Raw genomic sequence first — 18,968 nt, 5'->3', positions numbered from 1 at the left:
AAAAGCTGAGTGAGGAGCTTAGTAAGTCCTCTCCCCTAAAAGCAGTGATAAAACTAAGTAAGTTGTTGAAAACAATCATTTATAGATATTGGAAACTGACCAAATGTATACAACGTATAGAGAAGCATTTATTTAAGAAAAATCTACCGAATCAATAAAAGTGAGCATTTGGCATTTTGGCCAGGGGCTACTGCTACCCCTACCCCTGCCCTATGTGGCCCATTTGTCCTATCAAGGCCAGCATGGCAGTTTGTGAGGACAAAGAACTCTGCTGCCAGACTAGTGAGGGCTGAATTTAATAAGAATTCCATGTCTAGCAGCTTTGTCAAAAACAAAAGAGTTCTAAGTAGCAAACAATTAGGGGAGGCTAACATCTCAACTAGCCTGAGGCTGTGACAGAGACTGGAGCAAGGGCAGACCAGTCGAAATTTAACAAGATCCAGGAACAAGACAACTACAGAAGGCCTTGCTAATCAAGAATCATATACACAGCAAAACTGTGCTTTAAAAAGAAAGATGAAATAAAGATATTCCAATATAAAGTACTCAATAAACATTCATTGAATGAATCAATGACTCTGCAAAAGACAATGTGCAACAAGGTGATATAAATGCCCTTCTTTATCCTGAAGCATGCAGGATACAAAATAAATAAAATACACTGCTTAACAGGCCTCGGGGATTGGTTCATCAGGAAATAGTGAGGTGTCAATTAATATAAGGAAGTAAGTAAGGAGAACATCCAGAAATTCAGGATGTGAGGGATCTGGCTGATCACAGGAGACGCATAAGAGATACATATATAGGCAGTTCTTGCTTGGCTTGGTAGTGCAGGAATGTAAAAATAATGACACAAGCTGAAACTATGAAGAGCAATCTTAATAATTCATGAAAAAATTACAATTGTTCTGTGACCATTAAAAAAATTTGTCAAAACACTAATAACCTTTACAGTCAGTTATAAATGTACAGGAAAATTCTATAAAGTAAAAATAATAGTATTTAGTACACTGTAACCAAAATATTAGAAACACTGAGAACTAAAGTGTTTTATTTCTATGAAATTTATCAAGAGTACTTTGAATAGTGCTTGCCTTCTTCTAACTTTATAACTCAGAATAGAAAGCAAGCATCTCTTTTAATCCTTAGCAAACTGTCATACTCCCTTTTAAGTTTGTATCAGCTTCCAACTTTTCACGTTTTGTACTTTCAATGTTGTGAAATATTACTCAAAGTTCCTTTAATGTGAAGTTTTTTGTCTATTTCACTATCTTTGGGATATCTTCATCCTCTTGTCACATTTTCCTCATTTATGCTGATAAGGTGTCCTTCACTAGGTTCCTCTGGCTTCACATCTAAAGTCTCTCAAATGACAGCAACGGCAATATTCCCAGTTAGCTTCTTCTTCTATAGCTTTACTTACAGTGGGTTGGAATTTTACTTCCAGTGCTATCACTTTTCATTTTTTGGTTCCCCTTTCATCTTTGTCAGCCAATTCCCTCTTCTGATTAACGAATTTTGTGAAATGTGACTTGGGTATATCACAGGAAATAAGGAGGCAAGACAATGACATGCTCTTCTGTCTGTGTATGAAATGAATACTGAGTAACAGGTACCAAATGACCAATCACGAACAGACTTTGGAAGAACGGTTGTGACTAGTCATTGATCATCCGGTGCCTCTGTTACTTACACAGAGATTTGTAGACCAAAGAGATAGCACGGAAGTTTGTATTTTATGGGGTTAATCATATTTAATATATTGTGGTAACTTCAAATTTTAACTATGTTGTTGAAGTATTGATATTATTTAACTAAAAACTGAAACCTCTGTATATCAGAACAGTGCAGGACTGTGTGGAGTACAGAAAAGGAATTAGAGAATGGATGGTACTTTGACTTCCTTGATTGTTAGTGTTAATCAACCTGTTCTTTCATCTTACTAAGAACTTTGCTTTCTTTAAAATGCAAAAGTCATAATTTTTAAAAGAACTGTATTAAATACTGGTTGAAATATGGCCAAAATATTTTAGGGTATATTTTGTCATAATGCAGCCTGATGAAAAGAAAATTTTCTAAACCAGTGTGGGAAAATATTGGGAAACACCAACAATTATGCTAACTTTAAACATTTTCATTTCTGTTTAAATGATCTGTATAACACTTCTATTACCTTGGCAATGAAATAGTCCCAGATACTGAGCTCAGGTGGGATGAACTTCTCTTTGACTGTCAGTGACTCCTGGCTTACTGGTGGTGAGGAAGAGGCCACTGGGGCAGATTCTCTGCAAGACATTTTTGATGGCCTAAAACGTTTGCTCTGTTTCTCTCCTTCTTCCACTAGTGAAGAAACTAATAAGAATAAAATAAAGTATTAATAAAATAAGTACTATTTACCTGTACTGATTTCACTTATTTTTACATAAGACCTAAGGTTAACTACAAATAAGTATATACACAAAACTGAGATTATTATTATGATAGGTAAGATGGTGTGAGAGAAAAATTACCTTGTATAGCAATCTTTGTTTTTGTCTCAACTTGTCCCTTACTCTCTGAATGTAGTTAACAGGGTATAATATCTGCCTGTAAATGAGTCTGTAATTTAGCTAAGACCCATGACAGAAAATTATCTACATGTTTCTAGTTTTTTTTTTTTTTTAAGAATATCATGGGGGGTTGCGGAAAAAGTATCATGAGATGTCAGCAGTAATTAAAGGCAACAACTCACTTAACAGATTCTTCACTAATCACTTGGCCTTCTATCTACTACAAAACTACATTTTTCACCGCTAATGTAAGAAAAATTTAAACACCATAACTACTTACTAAACCGATTCAGGCCTTTAGAAATGGCTTGAAGACAGAATTTTCTAGTCAATGGAGCAGCAAAGAAGGAGAAAATCCAATCTTTATTGTTTTAACTTCTAAACATTTAACAGTTAGCCAATATTCTCTTAGTATTTTACCTTAGAATATAGAATTACAAATAGAATTACAAATCTGTAATCAACACTAAGCCACAAGATGCAAATCACCAGTAGAGAATCAAGGATCTCCTGGACATAGGCATGATCTAGTAGAAAAGTAAACAACTCCATATTGACACACCAGTATTCTCCTTCAATGGTTCCAGTGAGAATTTACCTACCTTCCAAAGGAATACAAGTATTTGTACTGTAATATGATTTTGTTTTGCTGCTTGAAGCTACTCAGCTTGCATAAACAGCATGCTCATGCATTATATCAAGCTACAGCCAAGCCAAGTTTAACAGAGTAATTATTTCAGAAAAAATGAAATTAACATCAATAAAATTAGTATACTAAGAGATTGCTAAAAAGTGGTATGATTATTACATAATCTTTCAAATGACTTTAAAAGGAACCATCAGATTCAATGTGTAATTTTTTTCTCTGTTCTTATAAGCAATTGATAAACAATAATCATACTTCTAATATCTGTTGCATGCATTTACATACATTCTAAAACTTGAGCACTGGTTTTACCAAATTCTCACTAAGTAAAAAAATTTAGAATACAGAGGTATTTTTTTATCTGTCAAAAACTAATGCTTTAAGATAAATTTATCATTTCATTTTCACATTTCAAATTTATTATTTTACTGTTTTGCCTGTTTTGGTTTTAGATTATTAGAAGGCATGTAACGTAAACATAGATTCTTAGGAAAAAATAAAACTTACAAACAATGCTAAATTCATAGATTTTTACCGAGATTGCTATGTCATAATAAAGCAGAGTTTTCAAAAGCAAAACGTAAGAAAAAGTTTTTTTACAGAGAAAAACACTTGAAAGTACAGTGTGTAAACCCAGACACATGACAAGAAAATAAAAGATCAACCAGACTGCAGGGAAATGTCTAAAATTTCAAACTCAATTGCAGGAGTATAAAACTACTTATCAAAACACTTGTGATGAACAAGGACAATAGGGGGAAAACGGCAAACAGGTTCATAGTACTGAATGTTGTATTACGTGAAATGCTACAAGTAGAACGACCTAAGTGACACCTCCCAGCAAACAAGAAATGATGTGTGGCCTGGCATTAGGGTAGACCCCCCTTCTCCTCCTTCAAACTGCAGTTAGACCTGAGACAGCTTTACGCTTAGGTCACGCTGGGGGTATCACGAAGCGCAGGGACACCAACAGAGACTGTACAGCTCTGAGTGCTTGACCATTTGTCTCTGAAAAGAGCTAGTAATAAAATATCAAGAACTGTGCAACTCCTTGGATAAAAACTGACTCTACTGTTCCATTGTTAAGGTAGTGAATGGCCACTTTACTAGTAATAAAAGAAAAAGTCAGTATTAGGGAGAAATAAAAAGGAACACGGGTACAGATAGAGCTTAGGAATTATAAGGGGCATGAAGATGCCAGAAAGTGGGTAAAGAAAAACTAAGGTATGCATGGGAATAACAATTCTTGTAACTGCAAATATTATTATGAAACAATAAAAGTTCTTTAAAGATTTTGTTTCACTTTACCATATGTAATAAAAAGTGAAAGTATGGATTTCTGTTTGCAGAAAAAAAGTAAGTTTTTGAAAACTGCTATTATTTAGCCGATTGTCCACTTTAAAAATTAACCATAGCAACAAAATAATTCAGAACTTCATGAACATACGCTCACACTATAGTTTAATTAATTAGAAAAAATAAATCCCTCGTTAACAGGTAATGTGGAAATCACAAGGTAGATTAAAATTAAAAAATAAATTACTAATTTATGTACATTAACATTTTTGTTAAGAATTCTGACCTGCCAAGCTAAAGTCTAATAAAAATCAACTGTCATGTTCCTATATTATAAAACTTAAGTCATATTTAAATTTGTCACTAAAAGTACATTAAGCATACAACATACATGCAGAGAGAAAAATAATTTAGTTCATAAGACCATCACTGCAAGAAAATTAAAATCAGAATTTACACCAGAACAAGGAAAACAAATGGTGACTTTTAAAATCCTCTCAAAGTACCAAGTTTAAGAAAACACTTTTTAAAAGACAGATTTTTAGGGGTTCTAAGCATGTATTTCACCTTCAATATACAATACATTGATACAGAATAAATTGTCAGGAAAATGAAATATTCTAGACTTCTCAGTTTTCATTTGGCCAAATTTAAATACTAGAAATTTTATATACATATATATATATAAAAGACTCTTGGCTGAATTCAGATCGACTTTTCTAAAACACACTATTTTACTTCCTTGGTCAACAATGTATACTGAATATTATTGAGTGAAGTTACACTCCCGGGACATCATGATTACGTTCTGCAATAATTCAAACATGCAGGGTTGCTGCTTACTTACAACCTAAAATTTATCAAGCTGCCATGCTGCTGTAGTTGATGTGCTTTCAGAACAACATAAGAATGCCTTCAAACACTGAGATTTCAGAACTCTGCCTTATAGTGAAAGCCACCCTTGCTTGTCTCCTGTCTTGGTTGATTTTCTATTCTTAGATTTTGTCTCTCCAACTGTCAGTTTATCCACTTCACAGGACTGCTACTCCTAATTACTATTACTACCTTTACTATCTACCATTGCACTTTTCCTTTTTCCTTTGTTTTTCTATTTCTTTCTTTTCTGTCTGCTCTTACACAAACTAGATCAGCTTTAGAAACAGCAGGCCTTTGGATTCATCATTAAATGAATATACTCCTTTTTCCTAGTTAGCAAACTGATGAATCAAATCATTCACGTTTTCTATAAATGCTCCTTTAGTTACATCCATGATTGATTGTATTCAGAAAGGCTCCTGGGTTCTCACAGACAGATGACCACCATATAACCTGGGATGTGCTATATCCAGCCCTACCACTAAGTAAACCACGTTTAAAGTATCCTATATTATTTGACTATCATGTTTCAATCCAAGAGATTAAATGTATAGATGCAGATAATTTTTGTTCACTTTGATTATTTAGGATTTAATAAGTGGTGAGATAGAGTTTATGATATGGTATTTGTAATTACAGCTAAATCTGAGTGGTTAAACGAACAACCTGGACTTTGAGTAAGGTTGTTTATTCACCTGTGCTCAGAAATGCTCCAGGAGTTGTTGAAACTGAGACCTGTTGACTGGTTAGTAAGAATGTATTTTTAATTTTTTATAACTATATAGACATTTGGTATCAAGAATTTATCCCTTTTTAACATTTTACATCAACAAGATCAGAGTCTTCAATCATTTTCTCTTAGAACATACTACAAAATAGGGCAAAATTTACTTATCAATTATTTATTTAAAACTAATTTTAGTAGACTTTATAAATCTTACTCCCTCTTAGACTTTGAAAGTTTTTCTTTAAATGAATTCAAATATCTGAAGTTAAGTATATGTTCCAAGATAAGTGTCTAAGTTAGCTTTTCCTTTTTTTAAATCCATATAAAAAATAAAACACAGGAAATTACTCTTTAAAAATCATAAAGAGGATGTTACACAAATTAAAATATTGTTAAAAATTTGAATACCAAGATTATCACATATGGGTTAATAAATTACAAAAAGAAAACTCAGGCAGAAATCATCATGAAGATGTATAATACATATTGTTTCAACATTAGAGACTTGAGAAAAGAGGATACAATTGTTTAAAATATTTATTTTACATGGTATTATGAACACTTACAAATCTAAAACCCCTAATGGCTGGAATCATAATATGCAGAACATAAAGCAACCTTATTTGAAATGTTTTCCAGTCACTTCAAGTCATAGTCTGATTTATTGTGGTTAGCACTGACATTTCTTTATTTCTACACATTTAAAAATGTTAAAGTCTAAGGAATAGAAAATATCAAAACAAGTAATTTAAAAGCAGAATAAAAAAGCAGAGATGGTTTTCTAAAATGCTAATTGTTCTAAATCAAGAATATGGCTTGATTAACGGAAATTTTTCAATTCTCTGTTATAAAAGCCAAACAAAATAAAACTTGCCCACTGTACCCCAGCCCCTCCAACACAACACAAAGCAAGCTGAACTATAAAAGCCTATTTCTAAAGCTAATATCTTGCCTGCAAGACTGGGAGGGCTATGAGAACTGATGGTTGAAAGAGCTTTGGAAAAGCCCACACATTCCATGGAGAATACCACTACCTGGTGGGGGCTAGGCATAGCAAAGTACCTTCCTGCCAAAGAAAGAAGAGAGAAGCTGTATTTGGGACAGAACAAAAACCAATGTTACAGTATATTTCAAAACAAAAGAAAATTTCAATAGTAAAAGGTTTAAAATTATATTACATAGTTCTAATCACTGGTGCACAAGTATTTTAAAGTTTGAAAATTACACCAGAAATTTTATAGTGCATTTCTACCATGGAACAATTTGTTCATGCTTTGAGAAAATGGTCTATAACAAGAACTTTCTGTGAATAAACTAAAATGTAATTACTTTTAACAAAGTTATCATTCACATGAATAAATAAAACTTCAGCCTAAAAAAAATAAGTAAATAAAACATTAAAAACTAACCAGGTAAAGCTTTTGAGTGCGTCTGTTCTTTGCTGGGGACATGTGCACCTCCACCAAATACAGCAGACCACATTTTTTCATTTAGAGGATGGGCCACAATCCGAAATAGTTCGTTACTAGAATGTGTTGCCAAGCCATGGATGAAGAGACTAAGATACACTGCTGTGAGAATCTCACAGAGTAAGACTGTAAGCCCTGACTGGGCTTCTTCCCCGGAAGAATTCAGAAGTCGAATTAGAGAAGTTATTCCTAGGAGAAACAACAAATGTAGTTACCATTGACAGTAAACTTAAAAAATTAAAATTTAACCATATTTTCTAATTTTTGAAAAAAACTTTATTGCATCAGGATTAAAACATTTTCTTCTCTAAATTCATAGACAGGTAGCGATTACTGTAGTTAATGCATAAATGCCGAGCTATTTGCTGAATTTAGAGAAACGCTAGAAACCTAATCTGATTCAAATCAGATAGATAAAATTTAGTTGTCACAACAAATGTTTTCTATTACAACAAAAGTAAAATTATAAAAAGTGATATAACAAGACATTTGAGTTATTATAATATGACGATCAAGGAAAAACTAATGTTATGTAACTAGATAATTTATAATGAGTGGTGAATAATGAACTGGTATCAATTCTAATAATACTTAACAATAATGATCACATAGCAAAACCAAACCAAAACTACTTTTTCCTCATCTGATTAAGTTCAATAAGGCTAATAAAAAACTCACACATATATAAATTATTTATACCTGGCCACTGAGCTGGTGATGTATTGGGAGTGATGGCTTCATCTAAGCTTCCTGTTTTCAAAGAATGTCGTCGGGGAAGCAATACTGTCTGATACACCATTCCAGTAAACTGATTTGTTTGAAATGAACTAGGAGAAAAAAAATTAATAATAATAATCTACAATGATAATAAAAACAATATAATAAAACAACAGCAATAATAATAATATATAATGAACTAAAATAATTTTCACATGTAACATTTTCACGTTTTAGATCTAACTTCTAGGGTACCTTAAATACAAAATTTTGTGTATTAGTTATACTGCTTTACATTTAAGTACTGTACTTTACAGTCTAGTACTATAATGCAACAAAGTGTTCTTTAAATTATCTAAATTAAAACAGGTATGAAAGCTTTTAAATATATTTACTAAAAGACACAGAATATGTACAAATGAGAAAATCAAATCATTATTGACCACAAACAGCAAGCTTATATATCACAATTTAAAACAAGGTTATTGAATCAAATATAAAGCCAGTTTAGGTTCAGTGTGATATTTAATGGCTATTCTACCCTACATCATGCTAGGTTACATTAGATACATGCACCAGGTAACCAGGCATTTAATGAAAAACCTGGTTTGTCCTCCTGTGAAATTTATAGTCTGATAGGGAATCAGACACACATAATTTTATCACATTGCTTTTAAAGACAAAAACCTGTGCTCTGATAGCCAAAGAGTAGTATTCACACAATTTGGGAATTCAGGGTAAGCTTCTCTTAGTAAATGGCTAAAACTAAAACAAACTAAATAAACAGATAAATGAACAAAATAAATTACAGCTTGACATAAACTATGAAATAAATCTGAGAGAAAATGGTATGAAAAATTTGTTAAATCCTGTCAGTAGTTCCTATATAACATGTTAGGTAAATGAATATAATATTTAAATATAGCATATTTATTGGTTTAGATCTGTTCTAACTGTCAAGTCCTATTAGTCACAACATTTTGATGCATATGTAAATGGTTCTCTTGCTTTACTTTCCACTTTCAAGGTGGCAGAGTAACAACAAAAGAATCCCCCCTGCTAAAGTAAATATAAGGAAATAATGAGAAGGATAAAAATAGGTTGATGAAAATAAATTCACATTTAATAACACGAAAGTGAACTTTTGGAGGACTAAGTTAAAGAAAATTAGGATGAAACTACCACGGGATTCCATAACCAGAGTTGTAAGCTGAGGTGACTCATGGGAGAATTCAAACACATAAGATAAATAATCAAAAATCAACACAAAGGAAGGCTGACATGTTAAGAGACAACAAACTCAGAGAAGTGCCTACACCTGAGGAAGCAGACTTAGGAGAACATTAAAGAAAGTGGTTAATACACAGAGAAGTTAAAAAAAAAAAACTCAAGAAACAGTAAGTTACAAAAAAAAGTGGCTACTTAATAAAGAGATATTAAAAATGAAAAATAGAATTTCTAAAATATAAACTCAAATAGCTAAATAAAAGATAGGACATTGCTGAAGAATGAATTAGTGTCTGGAAAATGAAGTTAGGATTTATTCTTAAATGAAGCAAAAAGAAATAGAGAAAAGGATCATTTGAGAGGAAAGCTAAAAGGCAAATAAGAGGGACACATACAAGTTCTAATATCTATTTCATAGGGAAGGAAAGAGAAGAGTGAAGATAAAATATTTAAAGAAATAGAGTAAGGGAATTCCAAAGAACTAAAGAAAGACACAATATCCCAGTGTCAAACTATTTTTTAAAAGCCTAGATAAATTATAGTGAATATGAAACCTTAGGATATAAAGAGAAAAATCATAAACATCAAATATTGTGTAAAATTTTTCTCAACTCCAAGTCAGTCACTCCCTTCTCTGTGCATCCTGAGACATTTACTATCTATTATTTTATAGGACGTATCATTTAAGTATTATGTCATGCTACATATCATTAATCAGTTCACATGGTTGTCTCTAATTAGACAGACCTTAAGGAAGGAGACCTTATTCCAGCGTGTATCACAATACCTAACACTAGGCAGTGAAAAATAAAAGGCTGCTAAATAAAGTTATATTGTGAAGAGTTTACTTGAGATGCATTTGCCATTAAGACATAAGGTAAAATTTCAAAGATGGAAACAAAAAAGACTTAATACCTCAGCCATATGCTTTTGCATTATTTAAAGTGGACTGCTGTGTACAGTATTTCTAAATCAAAATCATACAAATTATCAAACCTCATCAGTTACTGCAAACATTCTTAAATTTCACAAAGATACTTACCTGTAGTTATGACTACCACAAAGGCACTGATAAATACAAGCAGAAAGTGAGGCTGCTAAAGTATGCATTACATATACCTGGGGGAAAAAACAAAAAATTACTTTAAGTATAACTTCATTAAAAATTTAGTTTTCAAGATCCAATATAACCAGCATTTTTAAAAAGATGAAAAAACTATTTCCCCCTTATAAATGTTTCCTTTTTCCCTTAATATTAATTTCTGTCTGGAGAGGCCTTGCTACAAACAAACAAAACCTGAGGCCTCTGGCAGAAATTATAAAACACACAACTGCCACCTAATTTCTATTTCAAGCACAAATGAGAACAGACATTAGCTATTCAGTAGTGCAATGAACCATGCATTAAAAGCAAGCTCCCAAGACTCAACATGCTCCTTCCTCAAGCAAAATATGAAGCCCAGCCTGATGATGACAGTTCACTTATGAACAGATCACTGAAGAATAGGCTTCTGCACATTCAAGTTACTACAGAAAGCAATTTGGAGAGTGGCATTTCAGAGAAAGAGGAAGGTATGAATTACAGCAATTGAAAGGCAAGTATTTGTACTGAGGAAAGACAGGACTCTTAATATGGCATGAGAAGAGAAAAAACAGAAGTAGATCTGAGGATGGAGACACTTAACCTAGGTAAGAAAGTAGACTAGACTATTAAAAGGCCAGGTTCTTGATCTGATTATGAAGAATGATACTCTTATGTGCAGATTAAAATCTAATTGCTATTTTTCCTTCTGTTATGAATAGCCATGTGATATGAATTAAAATCAAAGGTAGCATCATATAAAGGAAGACAGCAAAGGCCTCATATAGGAGACTACAAAAATAATCATAATATTTTCCAGCTTCTCCAATCAAAAGGTGAAGTCTATTTCTCCACTTATTGAATCTGGGCTGACTTGTGACGTGCTTTGTCTAAGAGGACCCAGCAAAAGTGATGTGTGATTACTGAAACTAGTTCTCAAAATGCCTTGCGAATTCCACTCTTGCTCTTTAAATTCCTGGAACCACTATGTGAAATAACCTAGGTGAAATGGTTAATTTTATCTGTTTACTTCATTAGGCCAAGGGTGCCCAGACATTTGGTCAAACATTATTCTGTGTGTGCCTCTTAGGGTGATTTTGGATGAGATTAACATTTGAAATGGTAGACTGAGTAAAGCAGATTGCCCTCCCTAGTGTGAGTGGCCTCATCCAACTGAAGACCTGAGTAGAACAAAAAGGCTGAGTATGAGGGAACTTCTGCCTGGCTGCACTGAGCTGGGACATTGGTCTTTTCCCACTTTTGTACTAGAACTGAAACATTGGCTCTTCTTGGGTCTCAGTCCCGCTGGTGTCTGGACTAGAACTTACACTAATAGCTCTCCTGGTTCTCAGGCGTTTGGACTCAGAATGGAACTACAGCATCTGTTCTCCTGGGCCTCCAGCTTGCCATCTGAAGATCTTGAGACTTCTCAGCCTCCATAATTAAGTGAGCCAACTGCTTATAATAAGGCTTTTTCTACACAAACACACACCCACACACACACACACCCTATTGGTTCTACTTCTCTAGAGAACCCAGACTAATACCCTAGGGTTGCCTGCTGGTGGATAAGACACACATGACCCAGTCTCCTGTCAGTCCTGCAAACAGTCTGCCAACCACCAGAAATGTAAATAAGGCCATCCTATGTCATCCAGAATCCAGTCTATCTGCCAGCTGACCAAAGACAAGTGAAAGTATCCAGCTATCAGTCGAGCTGACTCAAAAGAGAAGAACTGATGAGCCAATCCGCAGAATCATGAGCAAAATAGATCATGGCTATTTTGAGCTACTTATGTTTCAGGATGGTTCTTTAAGCAGCAAAAGCAGATATACCAGGGGCCTACTTATTATTAAAGTTAAATACAGAATAAAGTTTGGTTAAATGAGCACAATCTGAAGAAAATTAAATTTCTAACTGTATAATATGCAATGTGGGCATTTATACTACTGAGCAGTATAAGAAATAAACTGGCAAAATTAATTTATAAAAGTTAAGGTTATCCAAGAGGGTAAAACTATAGGAGAAGCCACCATTAGACAAGAAGAAAATGGAAATGGTGTGATATCACAGCCGGCTAGGTGGGAGAGAATCAGATGACAGATTATGCAGAGAAAAAAAAAAAGAGAGATACTTACACACTAGTACTTTTACATGATATTAAGTTTCTGTCTCTAAAACACCACCAAATTTTTCGCTAAGTTTACTGCTAAAGAATTACTCATACATGTGCATACACACTTATTACTCTTACCTTAATGAAGTGGTTAAATAAAACTAAATAAAAATTAAAATTTCAAGTACCCTATTAGGTATAAGTAACATAAGTAAGATGAGCCTGGCCTATAACCAGAAATTTTCTTTGATCAAGATCAATAAAAACCTGTAATGTAACAATCTGAATGTATAGTCTGATGTTTAACATTGTTTATAAAAAGCCTTAACACTTATCTTTTCGTTTTATCATACTTAGTATACAGGAAATTAAATGTCTGAAACCAAGCATACTTACTTTATTGCTCTGGACATCAGGATGGGGTGGTGAATCAAAGTTTATGATGGCATGTAAAATATCATGTGTTAAATTACTAAGGTGCAATAACGGATTGGCAACTACTGTTTTGGCACTGGCTGTACAAGCAAAGAGAAGAGGTACTGAGGTTTGTTCTGACAGAGGGCTAGAAAATATTGGTTCTGCTGTTTCCTTAAAAACAAAGCAAAAAAAGGATAACTAATTATTTACAGTCACAATCCATTACTTAAGTAATTCAGGGGTCTCTCTGAAAAACTTCAGAACAATTAAAATTGAAAGCATAACAGAAACTTTCACGGGTAGAAGTGACCTGAGGAGGTTAACATTCTACCCATTACAATGAAAAATGATGGGACAATACTCTCTTATCACAAGGAGAAGCTCATTACCTCACAAGGCATTCATGTAAGAATGTTTAATATGAATTAAGCAGTTCACAGGGTCTGATAACAAACTGTCCTTAAACCACAATACATACATAAATCTAGAAATTCGTAATATGAATTTCACACAAAAATTTTGGAGCTTTACTTAAAGGAACCATAATTAAGAAAATCAACAATTTTAATACTTAAAAACTAAAAGAGCAATCTCAAAAACTGTTTTTCATATATGCACTATTTTGACTGGTTATCACGTAAGTTACATACCTGCTGAGATTCTTGTAGAAGCAAAATCAATTCCATTCTCACAGATGCAAGACCCCCACCGTGGGACCCATGCAGTATGCAGTAACTAAGAAACATCCTCAAGAGTGACTGATATTTCAAAAGCCACTGTCTTTTTTCCTGAAAATTTTCTCTCAGTTGTTTCACTTTTGTTTGGTGAAGCACATCTTCAGCATCTTCATTTAATCCAAATTCATCTCCATTTTCACCAAATGCAGACTGTAATTCTTCAGGATCTGAACAATAGTCACAAGTCCTCTGAAGAGCGATCACCTCTTTTTCAAGCCAGTGGTACAGCTGGTATCGCAATTTCCCACCATCTATTTCATAACCAGTAGATAAGGTACGGAGTTCTACTGTGAGAATCTTTAAACATGCTCTAAATTTTAACTGAACTGCAATTATATCTTCTGATGGATCTAAAATGTCATTTTCATCTAGTGTGCTGAGAGATTCTGAGTAATTAGAACTTGTTTCATCTATTTTTTTCCCTATTTTTCTCTGTAAAGGCTTTAATTCTTTCATTGAAATAGGGAGATCCTCATTTTCTTCATCATTATCACTGTCCCATTTTAATTCTAAAGAGTCATCTTGAAATACAATACTTGGTTGGCTCCAGTCAAAAGAAAGAGTGGAATTTGACTGCTTCTCTGAGGAACCCTCTGAAGAAGATCCAAAACCATTTAGCAGTGACTGTGACCAATCAATAGCAGAAGACTTATCCTCCTTTGCATCCAATTTTAACGAAGAAGGGGAACACACTTTACTAGTATCCAGAAAACTAGATGTTCTACAAAAGGGTTTCGTTTTCTTGATGACTTTTGGCATCTTGGATAATACTTCCAAAGCCAACATGGGGCAGCCAGCTTTTAAATGAGCACTCGCAGTAGTAAAAAATAATCTTCTTTCACTTAAATTAATTGTTCCTGCCAGTCCACTCTTTCCTGTTAAACTCATGTGCGTGGAAAATGCATCAGATGATCCGAAATGACGTCTCAGCAAAAGAGGATGTGTTCTTAGATAATTGTAGAAATTAAAAACTGCAGGATTACAGGCTGACATCATGACATGATCTGAAAGTAAATTCATTTTATGAGCCAAGAAAAATTCTCCAAGAGTTGTCCTGTAGTCATTTTTCTCTATCATGGCATCTTACCCACCTGGTCTTGAGAGAAAAATTTAAGGCAACACGAATACATAGCATCAAAGAGACAAGAGCACATTTATAATAAAAATGTTCTAACACAGTCAGAAATGCTGATTTCACATCTCTTCAGGTAAAAATCTAAGACATTAAAAAATATCCAGTTACACACTCTTAGTTCTTTTTCTCCTCCTTCCCTGGACACTCCTCAGTCTGCTTTGCAAGATCTTCCTCATCTTTTCTACTTTTAAATGTGGAGTGTCCTAGAGTTCAGTACTTGCCTTCTTTTCTATCTACACTCCCTGAGTGAACTTCTACAGTCCAATGGCTTTAAACACTATCTATATGCTGATAACTTGCACATCTCTATTTCCAGTCTCAACTTCTCCTTGTGAATCTAGAATACTATATCCAAAGGCCTACATTTCCATTTACATGTAAAAATCTCTTGCCTCAATGCCCTTTTTAGTGTGCCCTTGGTCTAAACCACTCTTTACCCAAATATCTGCACTGACTGATAACTCACCCATTTCAATTAGGTCTCATTTTAAAGGTCACCTTATTGAGAAGTCTTCTCTATCTAAAGCAACACTCTCCAAAATCTGCTCCTAGCTTTCCCCATATCATTTATCTACTGCTCAAATTAAAAACCCAGGAGTTAACCTTGACTCTTAATTCCTTCACATTCCATATCCAAACCAGTGCTATCAATCTTAAACCTTAAATCAACCTTAAATTTATATTCCAAATCCAACCACTTCTCTGTCTCCACTCCTACCATCCTGATGCAAGCCACTATTACCTTTTATTTTTTTCTTTTAGAATATAGGTTTAATTGGCTCTAAAAGTATATGATCATGTATGAATCCCAAATCAAAACACATCTTTGACATGAATATGTATAGGTATAAAAAAACTGACTGGAAAAGGCTTTTCTTTTTCCCTTTTCATTATACATAGGCCAGTTGGAAAATCTTCAGCTCCAATGGCTAGGAGACTTAAACAACTGAGTAACATGGCTTTCTCGTAAGTCTCTCCTAATAAAGACACACATTACTTCCTGATTAAATGATGCTACGTAAAAAGCTATGAACTTTTTATTAACCTTTTCCAATTAGTACACCAAATGATATGACACGTACTATACTTGCTAAATATATAATTCAATTCTACCCATGGAAAAATATTTGAAAAGCACAGCCCATCATTTTTATATGAATTTAAATAAAGAATTTCATTTTATATTAGCCTCTTGAAAAGCTTTAGCAAAGAGGGTTTCTAAAACAAAAGGCAGCAGTAGAACTCAAATGGGTACATTAAAAAAAATTCTCTACTTTATTTATCTCATGAACAAGACAGTCAAGAAGTTATTTAGCTTATTCATCACATCAGCTTTCTCTATACTGAATATATTTTTACTATAAAAATTATAATAGAATATTACTCAGCCATAAAAATAATAAAATAATGCCATTTGCAGCAACACGGATGGAACTGGAGAATGTCATTTTAAATTAGGTAAGCCAGAAAAAGAAAGAAAAACACCATATGATACCACTGTATGTGGAATCTAAAAAAATGAGACAAAAGAACTTATTTACAAACCAGAAGCAGACTCACAGATATAGACAACAAACTTAGGGTTATCAGCGGGGAAGAGGATGGGAAGGGGTAAACTGGGAGTTCGAGATTTGCAGACACTAACTAATACATCTATATAACAGATAAACAAGAAGTTTATACTGTATAGCACAGAGAACTATATTCAATATCTTGTAGTAACTTACAGCAAAAAAGAATATGAAAACGAATATATATATGTACATGTATGACTGAAGCATAATGCTGTACACCAGAAACTGACACAACATTGTAAACTGACTATACTTCAATTAAAAAAAAATATATATATATAAACTGATAACAAATGCACTAACTTCCACCTAAGATAAATTGACTTTATATCATTATCTTCTTCAAAACATTTATATTGAAATGTTGATAACATCTATGTTCAATACATCAATTACATAAAAACAGAAAATCCAAAGTCCTTGGTTTTCAAAGGATTTAGTTTCACAAGGAAAAAAAAAAAAACCTGTATATATAACTCTGTGTCCCCAACTAAACCATAAATCTTAGATCATGCTTCAATTTGCTTTGTATTATCCCTTGGCACCCAACGGTGTGTTCTGCACCTAGCAAACACTAATAAAACTCCTGATTATTAACATCTTAGAAGTGTAGCTTACCATCATCCTCTCTGATAGGTTGGTTTATTAATGTTTCCAGAGCATTACTATAATCTTCCAAAATCCAATATGCCATACTCCGAAGAAAAGGATCATAATGCATATTTATATTCAATGAATTGAGTTCACTGATAGGAGAATCAATTCCCAAGACTTTTTTACATAAAATAGATTTGTATGTTGCAGATGCATCAAATTCAGACTCATAGAGTCTTGCTATTACAAGAGCCAACTGAATGTCATTCAATTTCTCAAGACATACCTTCAAAACAAGAAATTTTGTTTATAAATAAGCAAGGCTATCTTTTGTTTTAAGGTAAACTCAATAACTAGATGAACACAAAGTTTTATTAATATCTGAAATCAGTGAAAAAGGATAATTGCAAACAAAACAAGCTTCAGCAAATTTACTTGGCAATATTTATGCTAATCTAACAGCTAGTACTAAATATGTATTTGTAAAAAGAATTAGCCTAACAAGGAAATACTGAATAATTCTTAACAGCATCAATTCAGATGACATATTTTGTTGTATTCTTGAACTTTTACTCTTCCCCATCTACCTCAGCAGACTACAATGTTTCCAAATCAAAAAGTTGTTTTGAGTTACCTGCATGAAACTGAGCAAAAGGGTAATTTGAGAAAACTGTTACATTTTAATTTTAAGTGTTAATAATTTTTTAAGGTTTACTGAGAAATAATCAGTTAAAATTTTGCTAAGGTTCATCAACTAACAGAGACAAATACAGGTTCACACATGATAAAAGTGATAGGACAAACTTTTTATTTCTTTAATTTGTTCATAAATATTCTTAAGAGTCAGATCAACAACCTATCTCTACCAACCAACACAAGCTGGTTAATTTTAATTCTGTATAAATATCATTCAAGCTAAAAGACAAAATTTTAAAGTAACTATTAAATATTACCAGTTACTACAGGCATTAAGCCTTGTGTTATCTCCACTATACCTACACTGAAATTAAAAAAAAAAAATTTAGGCTATGGCTTAAAAAGATAAAAGAGCTTAAAAGGATGACAATGCTATTTTTAAAAAAATTCATTCATTACCTCAATTGCATCTCTGAGGCAACCAGCTAAAAGAAAAAATGCTGCAGAGTGTTCAAATCTTTGTTTTCCTAACAAAGAAAAAGCATTCTTTAAAGCTGCTTTACGCCATCTTTCATCCTCAAAATTGTGTCCGAAAAACTGTGTCATCTTGGAATCTTTTTGGGATCTATCAAGAAAAAAGAAAGTATGAAAATTCTGGAACACAATGTTTCTACATCAGACCCAATAAAGCCAGTCACTTAAAAGTTAAGACTCTAAAGAAATATTTACCACTTTATAAACTACTATGTATCTGCTTCTTTTCTGAGCAAAAGGACACTTATGGTAAACATTTGCTTTTCCATATAAATTCCAGAGATTACTGAAAAAATTTATTTCAAACTACAAAGCAAATTGCATTAGCAGCACTGTGAGAAATAATTTTTAAGCCCATGCAAAATATATAATTTATATTAACTTCTGTACTATTTTACCATTAAAACTTAATCAATCACCTTTACCCCAAATGCCCACCTGAAGATGACTTCAATGATCAAAATGCAAGGAATCTGTCCTGATTCAAAACAATCCTAAAATACCTAGTCTCTCAGAAAACTGACTGATACCATGATTTTCCCCCAAAGGTTGCAGTTCATATGGATACACCTACAACTGAACCCAAAATGAATAGTGGAGTATTTATGGTAATCATGTTCACTAAGTCTAGCTGGG

General features: G+C 33.2%; 1 protein-coding gene across 9 annotated transcripts in view; it reads right to left on the bottom strand.

The window, feature by feature from the left end:
• Nucleotides 1–18,968, bottom strand: part of DMXL1 (Dmx like 1) — a 114,902-nt gene that overhangs the window by 39,845 nt on the left and 56,089 nt on the right. For 7 of the 9 annotated variants that reach the window (XM_031448870.2, XM_010997967.3, XM_031448871.2 and 4 more), the window contains exons 22-29: nucleotides 18,258–18,423; nucleotides 17,187–17,448; nucleotides 13,773–14,863; nucleotides 13,102–13,293; nucleotides 10,550–10,626; nucleotides 8,263–8,390; nucleotides 7,504–7,752; nucleotides 2,174–2,352 (exon numbers count right to left, since the gene is read on the bottom strand). In XM_031448870.2, coding sequence (XP_031304730.1) covers nucleotides 2,174–2,352; nucleotides 7,504–7,752; nucleotides 8,263–8,390; nucleotides 10,550–10,626; nucleotides 13,102–13,293; nucleotides 13,773–14,863; nucleotides 17,187–17,448; nucleotides 18,258–18,423 — 2,344 coding nt within the window. Of the gene's footprint in view, nucleotides 1–2,173; nucleotides 2,353–6,532; nucleotides 7,161–7,503; nucleotides 7,753–8,262; nucleotides 8,391–10,549; nucleotides 10,627–13,101; nucleotides 13,294–13,772; nucleotides 14,864–17,186; nucleotides 17,449–18,257; nucleotides 18,424–18,968 lie in introns of those variants that run through there. The other 2 variants (XM_031448875.2, XM_064483395.1) reach the window with 2 other exon arrangements.

Source organism: Camelus dromedarius, chromosome 3 (assembly GCF_036321535.1).
Source record: "Camelus dromedarius isolate mCamDro1 chromosome 3, mCamDro1.pat, whole genome shotgun sequence".
Classification (NCBI taxonomy): Eukaryota; Metazoa; Chordata; class Mammalia; order Artiodactyla; family Camelidae; genus Camelus; species Camelus dromedarius.
The sequence above is the reverse complement of the archived record's forward strand: the minus strand, read 5'-3'. Positions and strand labels throughout refer to the sequence as shown.